The sequence below is a fragment of the Squalius cephalus genome (assembly GCF_949319135.1).
Source record: "Squalius cephalus genome assembly, chromosome: 15".
Lineage (NCBI taxonomy): Eukaryota > Metazoa > Chordata > Actinopteri > Cypriniformes > Leuciscidae > Squalius > Squalius cephalus.
This window is the reverse complement of record NC_137136.1, coordinates 22,967,609-22,985,425: the sequence shown is the minus strand read 5'-3', so window position 1 is coordinate 22,985,425 and position 17,817 is coordinate 22,967,609. Positions and strand designations below refer to the sequence as shown.

At 38.8% G+C, this 17,817-nt stretch overlaps 1 protein-coding gene across 2 annotated transcripts in view; it reads left to right on the top strand.

Annotated features, from left to right (window-relative positions):
- Window positions 1-17,304, top strand: part of tax1bp1b (Tax1 (human T-cell leukemia virus type I) binding protein 1b) — a 33,972-nt gene extending 16,668 nt beyond the window's left edge. The window contains exons 3-18 of one of the 2 annotated variants that reach the window (XM_079895043.1): window positions 1,615-1,717; window positions 2,190-2,380; window positions 2,465-2,623; window positions 3,371-3,519; window positions 4,487-4,577; window positions 6,548-6,733; window positions 7,756-8,007; window positions 8,414-8,569; window positions 8,685-8,742; window positions 8,843-8,958; window positions 9,041-9,166; window positions 12,664-12,750; window positions 13,424-13,607; window positions 15,151-15,302; window positions 16,110-16,189; window positions 16,428-17,304. In XM_079895043.1, the coding sequence (XP_079751169.1) occupies window positions 1,615-1,717; window positions 2,190-2,380; window positions 2,465-2,623; window positions 3,371-3,519; window positions 4,487-4,577; window positions 6,548-6,733; window positions 7,756-8,007; window positions 8,414-8,569; window positions 8,685-8,742; window positions 8,843-8,958; window positions 9,041-9,166; window positions 12,664-12,750; window positions 13,424-13,607; window positions 15,151-15,302; window positions 16,110-16,189; window positions 16,428-16,623 (2,286 nt within the window). In that variant the 3' untranslated portion in view covers window positions 16,624-17,304. The remainder of the gene's footprint in view (window positions 1-1,614; window positions 1,718-2,189; window positions 2,381-2,464; window positions 2,624-3,370; window positions 3,520-4,486; window positions 4,578-6,547; window positions 6,734-7,755; window positions 8,008-8,413; window positions 8,570-8,684; window positions 8,743-8,842; window positions 8,959-9,040; window positions 9,167-12,663; window positions 12,751-13,423; window positions 13,608-15,150; window positions 15,303-16,109; window positions 16,190-16,427) is intronic. The other variant, XM_079895044.1, reaches the window with a different exon arrangement.
- Window positions 17,305-17,817: the final 513 nt, after the last annotated feature.

The window sequence follows — 17,817 nt, the reverse complement described above, 5'->3', positions numbered from 1 at the left end:
CTAATGTTCTTGTGGACATAGAGGTCAGCTATGGTTTGAGCAAACAAGCCACACTGCTTTCTAACATGACTGAGCTGTAGTGAGTTTGCATTTTTTTAGTGTGTGTGTCTCTGTGTGTTACTTCCAGGATACTATAGAGTTCCCATGTAGATGCCAATAGCAGGTACTAGGCTTGTGCGTTTGCGTGTTCACAAACACAGGCAGCCCGATGTGAGTCTGATTTTGTTTGACAGTTTTATGACAGAGGGCTGAAATTATGGATGTATTTTCTGTACTCCCCCCTCATCAACCATCAGTTAACAACACATAAAATTCATATAATTACATCTTGGTTTCCATTCTGAAGTATGTATAAAATTTTCACCTATTTTCTTCTTCCTGTTAAGGCTGAGTTGTAGCCGCGCTCCCTCAACCGAACATATTCACGAGGGTTTGGCGAGAAACACGTGGCAGACAGGCTGAGTTTCACTCGCCCCGTAAAGCGCAGCCGAATCCATGTTTTTATACTCTCATCTCAAAGGCTTTCTACTAGACCTAATGGAGATGAGAAAAATGCACAATGTGCCAAAGAATTTTGCAGAATGCTGTGAATCAAGAAGTGGTCAAGACTACAACAGCCTGACGAAGCTTTTACAGTCTTCATATTTATGTTTTAATCTCTCTCTCTCTCTCTCTCTCTCTCTCTCTCTCTCTCTCTCTCTCTCTCTCTCTCTCTCTCTCTCTCTCTCTCTCTCTCTCTCTCTCTCTCTCTATATATATATATATATATATATATATATATATATATATATATATATATATATATATATATATATATATATCTCCAATATGTGTGTTATGTTAAGTGTTTATGTGGATAGTGGGTTTATTTATTTGCTAGGTTATACAAGTACTAAACAGTTCTCATTTTCTAGAATTCTACAATGGAGATTTTAGATTCTTGATTTTGTTTAAAAGAGTATAGATTTATAATATCTTATACCAAAGTGCTGTGAATGCTTGATTCTAATTGGTTGACAGATGTTCAGAGGCGATGACTACTTTTCAGTACACTGCTGAGAATTGTTGCAAGTCTTGAACGTGTTGCAGTTCCACATCACTTTGCCAAATTATTTTGGTTATTTCAAAGTGGCTTACTTGCATCAAAAGAGCCACAAAAAACAAATACACTGACCAAGCATATAAATTTGACAAGCAATAGGATAAAAATGTCAAACAACTTTGTTTTATTTCTGAAGTATTTTGTAACGCTCGCTTTCTTTCTCTCCCACGCACTTATACACATACAAAAGCTCTGTGCACAGAAGCTCTCACGCACATGTAGGACCTTGTTTTCCACAGTACCCTACCCTCTTCTTAATCAGTTTTGCTATTTAAAAGTTACTCATTCAACATTTTCACCATTTTCACCCTGATGGCTTATTGATTTGTAAGAAAGCAAGAAAAGTTGCGCACACAAGTGTTTTGGTAATTTTCAAACAGGTTTCCTGGCTGCCTGCCATTGGTTGAGCCAGTGTTAAGCATATTACGCTGGGAAAAGAAAAAGTATTTCAACATTTAGTTTTAAGACAAATATACTAACCCTTTTAAAATCTCTCTCTTTCTTCCTGACAGGTTGGCTGGAGCACCGCTCGTGACTACTACACTTTCTTGTGGTCACCTCTTCCAGACAACTACACAGAGGGAACCGCAATCAACAGATCTGTGGTCTTCCAAGGTAAAATAACATTGTCAAAAATGGGGTTTTCTTCAATGGATGTTGTGTCAGAGAGAAGGCCCCTCAAAGGTGCGTTCAGGGTATGCGGTGACGGATGCAATAAAATAGGAAACACTGACGGCTCCTATTAGAAGGCTGAAGTGTTGATGGGCCAGTTTTACTGGAGTGGTTCAGGTCACATACTGGAATCTTTGTGAGGGATTACATGGTTTTTGTGGCATGAGTCCGGATTCCTTACGGCAATTGAGAAAAAAATACCATTGAACAGAATACACATAAGTCTATCATAAAACTGCTGTGGAACTAAAGTTTTGATGTAAAGGTTGGACTTCAGGCTATGTTCATTAGTCTTAGCTACCGTTCATTTGCTTTAATACCTATGGGAAATACAAACGGGTTTGTTATAATACATTCCTACTTTAACGATAGGGCCGTTCTCTAAATCTTTGCTTGATTCTGGGGTATTTTGCAGGTTACTACGTTCCAAATGACGATGCTGAGTTCTACCAGTTCTGCTATGTGACACACAAGGGAGAGATCCGCGGGGCCAGCACTCCTTTCCAGTTCCGCGCCAACAGCCCCACGGAGGAGGAACTGCTGACAGTGGAGGATGAAGGAGGATCCGATATTCTTGTGGTCACCACTAAAGCCAGTTACCTGGAGGTGATTCAAACTACTCAGTTCAAAATGATAGATTTCTTGTCAGTTTTCCCATGCCAGAGTTGACACTTTTTGATCTTTTTCCAGCAAAAGATGGAACAAATTCAACAGGAAAAAAGGGAGCTTTTGGAAAACCTGGACCTATTTCAGAAAGAGAGGGATGAACTGATTGATGAGAAGAACAGACTACAGAAAGAATATGAGCTGGAGCAAGAGAGCAGCGCTCAGCTCAGGAAAGATGTGCAGGTGAGACAGGAGAGAGAGCCAAAATTTCACGAGTTAAAAAGAGGAAAAGGTTTTTCTCCAGGCTTTTTTGTCCTGACTTAACCTCATAACATTTTAGAAATATAAATGCTTTTTCCCTGTTTTATTGCAGTGGTTATATATAGGATTTTTTAAAATATATATTTACAGTATTTTCCCTCTCAAATATGACAAAAAAAGTATTTCTTTAATATGTCATATGAAGTTTATATCTAAATGGTTTTAGAATATAAAGTTCACAGGCTGTCAGCACCCCCTAGTGAGAGTCTCTCTTCAGACTCTTTTCATAAAAAATACATCAAATAGAACAATAATTTACATCTTTACTGACATGACAATCATCAGCACCATTTGTTGCTTTTAACTGGCAATTTTCATAAAGTATAAATGTATCAGCTATGAGGCTGAGCTGGTTTAAAGATGAAAACAAGCACACCCATTTCTGGCTGTTAATTTTATGACCACACTTTTATATGTTTTTTTTATGTGCTGCTAAAATAATTCTAAAATTTCTGCACATGAACTGGTACTGCAGAAGAGACTGGAGTGGGAATTGGAGACCTGCTTTTCCATTAGTCATGTTTGCAGATTCTCAGAGACCACACACAAACACAACTCAAAAGCCAAACATTTTTCTGCAATAACTCCCCATCCTTTCTGCACTAGCTAGACATACTTGCGTAAAGAAAAAAAACGATATATGGCTCATGTGTTTGTATGTGTACACAGGAGTTGCAGTTGTCTGCCCAGAGCTTGCAGGAGGAGAAAGAGGAGGTGAAAAGGAGAATGGAGGAGAGTACAGCACGACTGTTGCAGTTAGAGGAGGACCTGATCGGAGTCACCCAGAAAGGCCTGCAGAAGGAGACTGAACTAGACTGGTGCCTTTTTTTAACCATATTGAAGTAGCCATGATTAGCTAATCAGAGAAAACTATACAAATCTCTTTGATTATATTAACAAGCTAGGGTTGTCAACATTTCCAGTCAATTCCAGCTAAATTTTGATTCTCAATGGCCATGTACACACTGTAAAGTTTCAGGAGTGACAACCACATTTAAATGCGGGAGTGAGTCCCCTAAATTATCATTATTGCAGGTGCAGGTCGTGATATTTTGGTCTTATTTTCAGCATAAAGCATTTGGATTTATTTCAGGTTATTGTGGACTTGTTCTTGTTTGCTGTTTTTCTTAGCAAGGTCTTGCAACGCGAATGAGTCAAGGCTCGTACCGCTTTCCCTGTGATTTCTTCCACCGCACATAAAGAAGAGAGAAACATTTCTGATGCATGTTAAAATACGTAATGAACAACTAGTTGTTCAGTTCGGTTCCGTACACACTGCGTAGCATTTTTGTAAATGCCATTGTCACTACCTGCATTTTTTAATTCGGTTGTAGAATGCGGTTGTCACTCCCGTAATTACTGAACTGTGTGTACAGAACAGGAATAAGCACTAAAAGATGAAGATACCACAGCTAACACAATATACTATTGGTCCATTTCTTCGTTAAAAAAAACAAAAACAAAACAAAGGCATGTAGCCTTATCGTAGTATAGTTTCTCTCAGTGAAGTTCTCAGTAAACTTTAAGCAACAACTGCTGGTACTAGCCATACTGTAGAAAAACTGATATTGTTAATATGCTAGTATCGACTTTGGTATTGAAGTACCAGTACGTTTTACATATGATCATAAGATTAGAAGATGTCATAACTGTAGATTAGATTTGTTAGATTCATATCTTTAGAAGATCCACTGCTGGATTTGAGAACTTTGACGAATTTATTTAACGTATCCAAGATATGTTCCTTGTGTGAGTGATTGATTGATAATGGCTCTGATTTGACAGCCTGAGGGATCGAGTGAAGAAGTTAACCTTGGAGAAAGAGGCTCTTGAGGGTCAGCTGAAGAATGAGAAAGATGAGAAGGAGCTCTATAAGGTAATGTCACTTGCTCACTACCTCACACACATCCCTGTTATTATATGCTTTCTGTGCTAGGTGTGTAAAGTACCCGAGTAATTGCACTTCATTTCTATACTAAAGTATTATTTTAAGGAATTTGTACTTTACTTCACTACCACTGAAACTGAATACTTGTGGAAAAGTGATTTTTCACTATTTACAACAGGATCTGCATTTTCATGGGTTTAAATAAAATATTTTTGTTATAAGAGACAATAAAAACAACTCCTTTACTTGAAAAAAAAATGAACTAGATTTTCAAAAGTCAACGAATTTGCGACACCTGAATGTAAAATTTCAAAAAAGTCTATCTGAGTAACATATAATTTATTTAAGCCACTAATTAAACTTTATTCCATAAAACAACTATGCATAAAGCATTTTGAACATCTCCAGCACATTTTATAATTATAAAAAAATCAAACAGTTCACCCCTTACGCATGTTATCATGTCCGTCAAAAACTTAGGCTGGCTTTTCAAATTCAAATCATTTAAGTATCACTGCATCAATGTCTGTCAAAAAATAACATGCACAATACACGGTAGTATTTACGAGAAACGAAGGTCCAGGGTGTTCACGGAACTTCACGCATTACCTGGAAAACCCACACTACCGGATGTTTTGACAATGACATCCTTTTCCTAAAAGAGGGTGAAAATCGCAGCTTGAGCGGCTTTTATTTTCCATTATAGCATGGTCTGTCTAAATACTCGATTCTGATTGGCTGGAAGGTGTACAGTAAAACCATTAAATACACAGCTAGTTCCAAGTCAGTTTAATCTCCGGTCTATATTAATGCGCCGTTTTCATTGAAGCACACACACGCTTATGTCACCCAGCGATTGCGCTGCGCGCACACAGTAACATTCAGGAGCACAGAAACGTATCAACGCTGCCCCACGACTTTTATTAATAAAATAGCTTTGCTACTGATTTACTACATTACATTTCTCAGCAATGAGAGGGTTACATCACTGGTTTTGAAGCAATTACACTCACAGCTAATAGAGAGAGATGCTAAACACATAGGTAATTCACACGCATCTCTCCTCTCTCTCTCTCTCTCTCTCGCTCGCTCACTCATGAATTCAAATAAATGCTATAATTCATTCATTCAAATCAAAAAGTCAAATTGCAGTCTGTAATACAACTACATTCATGTGTCAAACAACTATAGACCAGATTCTCTTGCAATTATTGTTTAACGATTTCAGGTTAAAATAAAAAATACAATTGCAAATTGCTTTACACAGAAGCCAAAAAAAGGTAAATATTTCACTTTTGAATATTCAAATGCAAATAAATGTGGAAACATTTATTAAAAGTAAAAGTGACACCCCTCCATGCCCAAGTATAATTTCTTGGCATTTTTATACCATGCTTCATTCCCTCTTTATCTCATTTTTTATCCCTAATCTATTTAATTTACCTAAAACCAACAAACAGACATTTTTTGAGCTGTTGTTTTGAAAAGGCTTATGCATTTATCCATGGAGAAGTGTAATACAGGCCCTCATTCTTTCCCTAATTACTCTGACTAGCACTTTGTAATTCTCACTCTCCATCACTCACTTTGTCTCACCCTCTATCCCCACTTTCTTGTGGCGGGGACAGGAACTGGGCGTTAACGCTGGGCTGTAGCCACGGAAACGCACTTCACAGCAGCTGCCCGAGGCACAGACAGAGAAGAGTGGGGGTGGAGCAGAGTTGCTGCTCTCTTACTGCTGCATTATAATTAGGTCTAGCTCACATACTTCCTCACCAGGCGGAAATACACCTCATTGTAGAGATTGTGTGGATAATTGGGGGTTCGTCCAGGGTCTGGACTGGCTTTGGTACACTGCTAGTTTTATGTGCCATGTGCCCAGGTTATTGCACAGCAGATGTGCAAAGAGAAAGTCAAACAGTCTACTTGAATGAAGTATCTGTGTGTGTTTGGCACAGATTCACCTGAAGAACCGGGAGCTTGAGAACACTAAGCTAAGTACTGAGCTGCAGATGCTGAAATCAGTGGATGTGAATAAGGAGAACACCATTGCTCAGCTGAAGGAGGAACTCACTAGAGTCAAATCCTGCCTGGCAGAGAAAGAAAAACAGCACCGCCAGCTACTGGCCAACAGTTCACCCTCGGTACACACACAAAAAGCTTCTGCTTAACCTACATTTCGTATAGAGTGCTGCAGGAATGAATCCTAAAGCCCGGAAATGTGTTACAATTTTTCCACTTCTGGTTCCAACCAGAGTTATTGGGTTTTTGGTTAAATGCCTGAAAAAAGGTCTGTATTTAAAACAAGCTTAAGATATTTTCATGTTTTATTCTACACATAAAATGCATCAGTTCTCAACTCATGATTTTTTAAGCTTTTACGTGTCATGAAAAAGTGCTTGCTAAAAAGTGGCCAAATGGGACGAATGGGTGAACAGGAAAACTCATCTACTCCCTAGTCCATTTTTACAGTCTCATTGTGTTTGTACTTGCACTCTTGCAAATTATTCAACTCAAACTTTCCAGCTTGTAGATTTTTTTTATAAAAATGGAAAGAGCTGTCAGAAACTTTGTGGTGGTGACGTTGAATGCATCCATGGTGTAGTTTGTTTATAGCCTAACTTTAGTTACTTCTGGCAATTTTATTTAGACTTCAAAATTAATAAAAGTTGTCTTCATTTGTGAAAATTATCTTTATGAACAAACATGTAAGAATCATAAACTTTCGATGATCACAGACTTCTTTTCTGTAATAATCCAAAAGCCAATAATCCTATTGGCTTTTTATCATAGGAACCCCTGATAGCAACTTCCAGGTTGGTCTACAAATATAATCATCCCCGCAGCACTCTATATTGTAGGGATATTGATCCGTTAAAAACATTATGGTCGGAGCTGTGGGCTAGTTGTTAACACATTGAGCCATTGTGCTCATGTGAATGACTTGTTCATATTTGGCTCCATGATCCCGTTTCCACCTCTTTTCTTTTATAATTTATTGTATGTATCAATAAAATTGGCAAAAAGGCCAACATTCAGAAAACGTATCAGTTTGGAAAACAGATTATGGCTATATTTTTTAACTTTATTAGCAGTAGAAATGCGGAAATGTGTGCATATTTGTGTAGGTTTGTATTCACATAAGTCTTATTTTTGTGTTTGTCAGGGGGAAAGTAATGCTCTTAAGGAGCAGCTCAGGCAGAAAGAGGAGCAGTTGCAGGCTAACCAGCAGCAGGCAAACATGCTAAAAGCTGAGCTGCGCGACTCCTCCAATGCCCGTGACAGAAGCATGGCCGAGCTGTACCGTATCCGCCTGGAGGCAGAGTCATTAAAGAAGGGACAGACAGAGGCCCGGGCTGAGTGCAGCCGCCTGGAAAGGCAGCTGGAGGAGATGAAAAACTCAACCCAGCAGGAGGCGGTAAAGTGATGCCCACCTGTTTGACCGTTTTATCATGTTTGTGATGTGCAACAGACTTCTGTATTCTGTAAAACAGGTCGCATCGCTTCCAGTTGGTCTTTTGTATATGCTTTGTTACATATAGAGCCGTTTTACTCAAGATACCTTCAAAGGAGCAAGCAAAGATGAGCATAACTGCTCTCCATCGCAGACAAACATGATGTTCTGCATAAAGCCTATTGACCAGGCCACAATTACACTTTAAATAATCACCTGAATCCAGTACGCCTTAATCAAGATAGCCCGCCACTTTAAAGGAATAAGTCTATTCTATACCGTAGATTGCGTTCTGTGTTCTAACTAAAGAATGTTAGGAACTGTTTTTGTTTTCATGGTGTAACTGAATAATCTCTCTTTCCCTCGGCAGTGTAAGGAGACAGAAGGGTTAGCTGTTGTCGAAATGCAGAGAGAAATTGAAGATTTACGGCTCAGGCTGCAGATGGCTGCTGAACACTATAAAGACAAATATAAGGAATGCCAGAAGTTCCAGAAACAAGTGGCCAAGCTCTCTGAACAGCCAGGAGTGAGTAAACCCTCACTTTGCAATTATATAGCTATACCACCTGCAGAGTCTTGTGTTTTGAGTTTTTAGTGGCTTGCTAGTTTTTAAAGTAGGCCAACCTTTGTGTTTTGCTCAGGTGAAGAGAAGTCCAGGGTCTGAACCTTTGTCTGCCAGTCCAGAGGCATCTGCACCAGGTAAGTTCAAACTAAGCGATACAAACTAGAAATTCCATGTTTTTAGGATGTCTGGGGACATTGTATGAACATGCTGTTGTGTTCTCTGGACCGCTAACAGGAAGCCCAGGTACTTCAGATGCTGTGCTAGATGCCATCATTCACGGCAGGCTGAAAAGTGCAAGCAAGGAGCCAGACAAAAATGACAAATACAGGAAATGCAAACAGCTGCTTAATGTAGGTTCTTCTTTTTTCTTTTTTGTCTCTGACATACTGGATCTGTTTGATATACTAAAATATTTAGTGTACCCCCCTGCAGGAGGAGAGAGAGCGGTGCAGCATGATAAACGATGAACTCACAAAGATGGAGGTGAAGCTAAGGGAGCAGATGAAAACCAACGAGGGCCTGCGAATGCAGCTGGCTGCTGAGGAGGATCGCTACAAGGTCAGCATTACCTACTGGTCCAGAGTTTAAACTAAAAATGTATTATATACTGTACTAGAGGACATTTGGGCTTAACATGCTAGTATGTTATGCAAAAACACAGATAACATTAAAGGTAGGGTAGGCAATTTTAGAGAGGCTAGCAATAGCAAGCTAGCTTTGAAAGCATGAGATCCCACCCTCCCTTCAGAGTCATTAGTTATCAGAGTTCTGACTTGTACCACGTGACTGCTGCAGATTCATTTCGGCGTTGATAGTGTTGACACATGGATAAATGGATAAATCTGAGTCTGAGGACGTGAACAGCTCCTGGAATAATGTAACGGGTTGTCATCTTGTAATTACGGATACGACATGGCGTGAACGCAGCATAAGCTTGTTGTTTTGGTTCAGGAGGAACTGTATAAGATGGTTGCTCTTTGTTTACAACTACAACAACTTGGCATCGCCTTACGGAACGCACTGATGAAGTGTGATATCTGCGCGAACAGGGTGCTTGGAGGTATGGAAATACATATGTTGACAGGCAGGTAGGACATCCTATCATTGTATTCGGACCGAATGCAATGATTGGACGAAAAATCTTTTGGTCCTGAGACTTGCACAGGAGATATATGTGCATGTTTTAATATTTAGACCACTTCTAGTATTGATTGCTATCAGGATATGAAGAAAATTTCAACCAGTATAACAAAAGGTGTTTATTTAAAAAATTGCTTACCCTACCTTTAATTCTGGAAGGGTGGATTTCTGAGCTACATGACTCAAGATATTCATGCTTCCAGACTTAATGTTATTAAAGACAGATGACAACCAGATGACCACTGCTCAGCCAGAGTAGCCAGTCTAAAGTTGCGTTCTCATTTACCGCTGTTCAACGAATATTTTGATTTCAGATTCTGAAAGTTTTGTTTATAGGAACCCTAAATGTTGCAATCTGATGAACATATACATTTACTTGTATCTGCTGGAACAATACTTAAAGGCATGCACAGTGCCCAGTTAACGTGTTCAGAACCAGAGAAAACCACTGCGATAATGTCACCGGAGCTACCGAGAGCATCCGTTTTTTTGCCTTGACGACATATCTAAAAAGACAGATAACATACTGTATGTCAGAAGCGCTTTTTATCAAATGTTTAGTTATTTTAGTAATTATTAATGTAAATATATTCCTCCACTGACTAGTTTGCAAAACATGATACGTAAATAAACACACGCGTGTAAACTTGCGCATCTATCACCATATCACCCTGTAGCCCAAGACTGGTTGCCCACTGAAGCTAAGCAGGTTTGAGCCTGGTCAGTACCTGGATGGGAGACCTCCTGGGAAAACTAGGTTGGTGCTGGAAGATGTGATAGTGAGGCCAAGCAAGGAATGCTTACCTAACGCCCCAGTAGTGACAGGGACACTATACTGTAAAAAGCACAGAGGTTCTGACTCTCTGTGGTCATTAAAAATCTGCTTTGGGTGTACAATAGTACATAATAAAGCACTATATAAATGCATCATTTATTCATTCGCTTATTAATCACGGCACTGCACATCTGCAAGGTATTTTCGAATCCAGTTGAAAATAGCTGGATTCAAGCGTTTACATGCTTAATTTATTTCTTGTTGAGGCCGCCTTTATCTCCACTTCTCTTAATATTACTGCAGTGTAGTTTCTTTCTGCTATAGGAAGTATCAAAAGCAATGTTCAGCGTCTAAGATCTCAACAAAAGGAAGCTGTGCTGTTTTTTTTTTTCTTTCTTCTTTTATACAGTTTAGAACCAAATGACTCAGATCAGGGGGAAATGTGATCACAGATAAGCAGACTTTCAGATGTTCTGATAAGAGATTCAGGAAGACCTTAGTACCGTTTCTCCTCCGCACTGTTTACGGCTGCTCTGAGTCAAGCCCGGTATTGTTGCATTAGCACAAATACACTGACTGTGCTGGTTTATGAGTGTGTCACTGAGGAGACTGACTTTTACTGCTGTTTACACGAGACATGGAGACAGTGGAGGAAGGACAGTTGGGAGTCCTGGGATCAAGACAGGATAATGCATCTGCTGGCTGCCTCCCTACACAGCAGGAGACAGAGCGAGGGACTCGGTTCTGTTTAAGTAGGAAGGTCATGTACAGATCAGTGGTATACTTCAGGCGAAGTCGACTTTTTCTGTGCGTGACTCACGTGGAGCCATGCAAAGACAGATGTAAATGAGTAGCGGAGAAGGCATCTTGTATCATTGAGATTTTTGTATGCATATCAGAAAGCATACTTTATTATCATTTTTTTTATTTCTCACATTTTTAGTGAATAAATGTTATTATATGGCTCTGGAATACTTCATTCTATTTGGTCAGTCAGGCAGAAATATGTTCCACGTTCCTTTCGGTGGATTCAATTATCTTTGGGAGGGACCAAACCAATTTTTTGGATTGGGAGCCGGGTCACAAATGTAATGGTCCTTTTTATTTAAAGTCGGGATGAAGTCAAAGTTGCTATAGTCTTTTCTTCCCTATTGTGACGTATATCCAAGTAAAACAGCTTCTCGAACAAGGAAAAATGTAGGAAGGATCTTGATTTTGTCCATGGGGAATCGATTGGATCATTGGATGGTTGTGGTTTGCTATTGCTGTGATGTTTGTGAGAGACAGAGAAAAGCGTCATCAGAGGAGAGATGTCGCTGCAAGAGGGAGGGATGTTATTTTGATTAAAGATTATGAGGGCACATGAATTTTTAAAAAACAGTGATTTGCATGGATAAATCATTTGTAATAAATACTGCAATCCATAAAAAAATAAGAATTGTCCATTTTGATTTTGAGGTAACTTTAATTTAATATTAATATTTTTAAACTAAAGCATTTAAAGTGTTTTAAGGCAATAAAGAAAAAAGTAAAATAGTATTTTTTTGAATTTATTGTAAAGTAATAGATTTTTTACTATTTGCAAATAATATTATTTTAAAATATGCATGCATTCACTCGCAATCAAATTACATGAATCACACAAATGATATATTTTCAATTCAAAACAGCAAAATGTGACAAAAAAAGCTGAAAAGTTGCATCACTTATTTTTTTGATCATTTAACATTTCTTTTGTAACAGTTGTCAAAAATGAAATGTTTCGCTTCTTCTTACCTCACACTTTTTCACTGTAAAAACTGAAGCGATGTGCTTGAATTCATGTTTTGCTTCTCTGAAAGCCTGTCTTTGATTTGATTGGCCATCTCTAACAATTGTGACATTAACAAGTGCTGTTTTTGTCATCCTAACAACATACAGAGCAGTGCATAATAGAGTACAACAGTACATCACCAATATCACACATTGGGAGAGACAGCAATTTGGCCATATCTGATTATTGGAGGGGACTTGTCACCCTCAAGGTTTACAGTCCCCCCCGTACATTATTTCTAACATATTAACCTATAATATATGACTACTCTATAGTCAAGGTTTTTAGCAAATTAATCTCAAAAATAATAACCTTTTCTCATTCCAGAGCCAGGTGGCAGAGAAGGGCCGAGAACTCAGGGAGCTGAAGGACAGTCTTTTTGCGTTGACCAAAGAAAAAGAGAAACTGGAGGGGGTGCGTGCTTTCGTTTTCATTTTCTGTAGGCCTCTCTTTGCCAGTCTAAAAATGCAGTTGTTTTGCTTGCTTGTTGTTTTATTCTCAGGATCTGGTTTGGGTTTAACATATCTCTCTAATTGGGCCAGCAGTGCAAGTGAGTCCTTATTTTCCATTCAATTACCCTGGACCACAGAGAGGGACGCGTAGTCGAGGTATAACACAAAACTCGACGCTCAAGAAGCAAAATGGCCCAATTTGAGGTTCAGACTAAATGAAATTGGCGCCTGTCGAAGACTTCAATAAAAGGCAGAGCTCTGCCTCCCTTTGAACAGGCAGAGGAGTTTTAATGAAGGGCCTAATTAAACTGTGTGAGGGTGGCGAGTTTCTCTACGCCGCTGCCGCTGCTCACTGTGGTGAGTGATGTATTGTCTGGACTCAAAGATAGAGGGAAGAAGGAAGAGAAGGATGAAAAAATGGGACCTGACTCAATGTCAATACATCACGCCTGGCCTCAAATTAGACTTTGCTTTCAGTTTGGTCACTTTTAGGCCAATTTCACCCAGTTTAGTTTTTAATTTGCATTAAAGTTTTAATTGGAATGTGTGGATCAGGTAATTAGCTATTGATTTCAGCCATCGTTTTTGAAGCCAACCAAAACTTAACAGCCGTGGTGTTTCCTGTGTCCCTTCAGGAGTTGCAAAGGAGTGTGAGCAGGGAAGAAGAACACGGAAAGAAAGATGGCAGTCTGGATGTGCAGTCGGTTTTCTTGCAGTACCCGATGCCGTACCCTCTAGACGACCCATCTCCTCTGCTGGTGCCCCAGCGCCCCACTGATCTGATGTTTGGGAACCCCTACTCTTCTACTGACTCCAGGGGTATATACTATACTATCTCATCATTTGTTCACTTTAAATAAGGGATGCAATTTTATCAGTGAGCGCACCATAGAACATAAGTGTGGTCGCATTTACCATTGTTCAGAGATTTTTATTGTGGGAAAAAGCCAGCCCTTTTAATAGGAACCTATGCAATTTACAATTGTGCATGAGAGCAGATTTCGCAACGGGTTCAAGTGTGTCATGCGGATTTGCAGCATTGACCAATATAAAGCTGTCTAGTTTGAAATTGACTTTAATATATCACTACGCTACTGCTGACGTATATAAATGGAGCTTTTATTTTCTGTGATATTTCACCAAAATTTCGCTAATATGACTACAACTTGAGACATCAATCTTAATCGTTTAATAGAGTGCGACGGTTGGGTTCCGGAAGGAAAATCTCCATTCATTTTCTCCATAAGGAAATTGATTAAAGACAGACCTACTGTGAGCTACGAGGTTGTTAATCCATGGTATTTGCTTCTTCTGGAACTACATTACCCATGATGCTGTAAAGAAAATGACACCAATCAGAGAGTCGAAAAAATCAACAAGCTCCGCCCACTCCCATGAAGCACTGCGAATGACATAATCGAGTCGATCTATATGCATATTTTGCAATAAACTTAAAATATCTTGTTCTCATACATGTAATCAACATTTGTAAATGAGTAGTTTTATATTTCTCCATCGTTTTAGTTCGATTATGCTGTTTGCAGTGCTTCATGGGATTGTAGTTCTTTCCCTCACTAAAACCGTTAAAGGAGAAGTTCACTTTTAAAATGAAAATTCTGTCATCATATAATCACCCTCATGTTGTTTCAAACCTGTATGAATTTCTTTCTTCTGCTGAACAGAAAGGAAGATATTTAGAAAAATATCAGTAACCAGGCAGTTTTTGGGTCCCATTGACTTCCATAGTAGGAAAAAAATATACTATGGAAGTCAATGGGACCCAAAAACTGCCTGGTTACTGATATTCTTCTAAATATCTTCCTTTCTGTTAAGCAGAAGAAAGAAATTCATACAGGTTTGAAACAACATGAGGGTGATTATATGATGACAGAATTTTTATTTTAAAAGTGAACTTCTCCTTTAAGTACAAATTCTTGTACCTTTTGTCTGATTTTCAAAACCTTTTTTGCTTCAAATCAGAGTTTGTATTGTTGTGATTCACCTCGTAGCTGATTGGCTTGGTTCATGGCTTATAATAAAAATCCCTATGGGAGAAATGAATGAAAAGGTACTTCTGGAACCAGCGCCGCTTAAAAAGGGGGCAGGAACTGTTGCACTCTATTGTTTTAAATAAACATTTTAATGACACTGACACCTAGAATTGCTATGTACTATTTTTCGCAAAATAAATGCCTTTTGTTTTGATATTTTGTATCTAATATAATGACAGTAAAACATGCGTGACCTAAATACTGTTTATGGCCAACTGTACATGCTTATACTGTATTTGTTTGAGCTAGGGGGTTTTCTCAAAGGTATAAATCTAAATATTAAGGCATTAAAACGTTTCCTTTCCTGACAGATGGAGCCGATGGAGAGTTCTCTGATGACCAGATGCCCCGACTGCCCCCAGTTGGGCCCCCATCCTGGGACAGCAATGTGGTGTGCATACAGCCCGCCCGTAACCTCAGTCGTCCTGATGGACTGGAGGAACCAGAGGAGCCGCAGAGCACTGTGAGTTCATTAGGGCTTCCTCCACGTTCAGCCGTTAGAAGTGATATAGAGGTGGGATTAAGGTTTTAATCAAGTCAGAACTGCGGATGGGTTTAAATTCTTCCCAAATCTCTGTCTTTCTTTTATCTGCGCTTCTCTCTCCACTGCGCTGGCCTCCGGCTAAGCTAAGCTGGCATTATTAAAGCCCTGGTAACCCGGAGCAGACCCATTAAGGAAGTGCTCACGCTCGCAACTAATTGAGCTCATTAGCCTTGCTCGGATAATGGTGGATATACCCAACTAAACATGCAAGAGCTTCAGTCAGTTACTGTAAACCTCACTTTTCATCTGAACTGACTTGAGGCCTATTCACACCAAGTTTGATGTGACTGAAATATACAAAAGTATTAAAAATGTTCACAAAATGGATAGTTTTTAAATGGATAGTTCACTCAAAAATGGAAATTGTCATCATTACCAAGCCTGTATGACTGACTTTCTTCTGCATACAGTATATATTCCATTCCTTAAAGCTGCAGTCCGTAACTTTTTTTGTGTATATAATAAGCGAGTACATCATGAATCCATTGTTTTTGTCTTATCCTGAATCACTACAGTATAGTAAGTGTTTATATTGGGACTATTTTAGACTGGTTCGGGTGGTACCACTCGTCATAGACATAAACAGAGAGAAGTATCTCAAGACTACAATGTTCTTCCGCAAGATGCATGCAGTTCTGTTTATTAACAGCTGGAGCGCCAAAAGTTACGGACTGCAGCTTTAAATCCTGAGTAAAATGACAGGAAATGTTTTTCTTCTCTCCCCAGCCAACTAATGATCAGCCTACAGCCACTGACCCTGCAGAATTCCTCAATGATGGACAGATACCGTTCTGCTTTGAACCCAGGTAAGAACACACACTCAAACCTCACGGCTGTTACCTATCATGTGGTTGAGCTTTGGTTGTGGTGTGAATATGCGCGTTAGCCCACCCACATCGCCTTCACACAGATGTTGTTTTACTGCCGTTTACTCTCCTGTTGGTCCGGCACTAACGTATTCACAATTTGTGTTATAAGTCTTTTGTTTTGTATTTTTATACAAAGGTTTCGCCCAGTTTAATGTAATTTCTCTCTTTCTTGCAGTGGGGAGCAGAAGCGCTGTCCGCTGTGTGAAGTCATCTTCCCTCCTCATTACGACCAGTCGAAGTTTGAGGAGCATGTGGAGAGCCACTGGAAGATCTGCCCCATGTGCAGCGAACAGTTCCCTCTCGACTGCGACCAGCAGCTCTTCGAGAAGCACGTCCTCACCCACTTCGACAGTAACGTGCTCAACTTCTAGTCGGGGAACAGGATCCTCGACCTCCACATTCACATTTGTGTTGCAGTTAACAGCCACTTTAAACAGCATGTTTAGCTTTGAGCATTCATCTGTAGAGAACTGATTCTTTATTTAAACACAGTCAAGGTGAAGGTTGGATATGGATAATGAATTTTAGGGTCTTTTATTTGTGTCCATTTTAGTCGGGGATTAATTTTGTCTATAGGACTGTGCTGTTTGTTGTAGCTCACTTTAACGCCTCTCATATCAAGTTGGCAGGGCAGTCGGTGAAGAATACTTTAAGAACACTGAGCAAATGTCATAATAATGCATTCTGTTGAGAACCGCCCCCAGGTTCAATAGTGTAAGTCAAGTATCGCCTACTATACTCCATGCGAGGCAGAGCACAGCTTTTTCTGTCTGGACATATATGTGACCAGCTAAGAGGGTGATTCTATATTATACAATTATTTTAGAATAAGCTTTTAAAGATAAACCTTGATAATCACACTTTCAGTTAGCGTCTTTTCCTTTATCTATTTAAATCACTTATTTTAACTGAGTTGCATGCTCACATTTCCTCTGCACTGAAATCACAAACCTCTTTTTTTTTTCATTTCTTTAGTTAAATACATTTGGTCTCTTACCGTGTGAGTGTGTCTTACATACTTGATCTAAACTAATAAAGATTTACTGAAGCAATATTTATTCTGGAGTTATGTGGAGTTAAAATATTTACCTTGGCTTACAAAACTGCATTGTAAAACCTAATTTTGAGGATTATCAGTAATAAATAACATTTATTATTAATCAAGAAATAATTAGAATATATTTATAACAGTATTATTATTATTATTATTATTGGAAAGTTTTAAAGGAACATAGTATAATTTTAAATAACTACTTTTTGGAAGTTGTCCCCCCAGAACTTTGACTATATTGTTAAGACAAAAAACTTAATTTATACTGGTTACAAAATGTTATCATTATTATTATTGAATACTCATACTAAAAACAAAGTGGCCTGAAACAACTGAATTATCTTTTACTCTGTTACATATATTATTATAATTATACACTTTTATACATAACTGTACACACACACACACACACATACATATATCTATAAAATGTAATGTGTGCACGTGTATAATATACATTAAATCCACATTTTAAGCCTGTTATTTAAAAAAAAACCTAGAGGGAATAAATGAC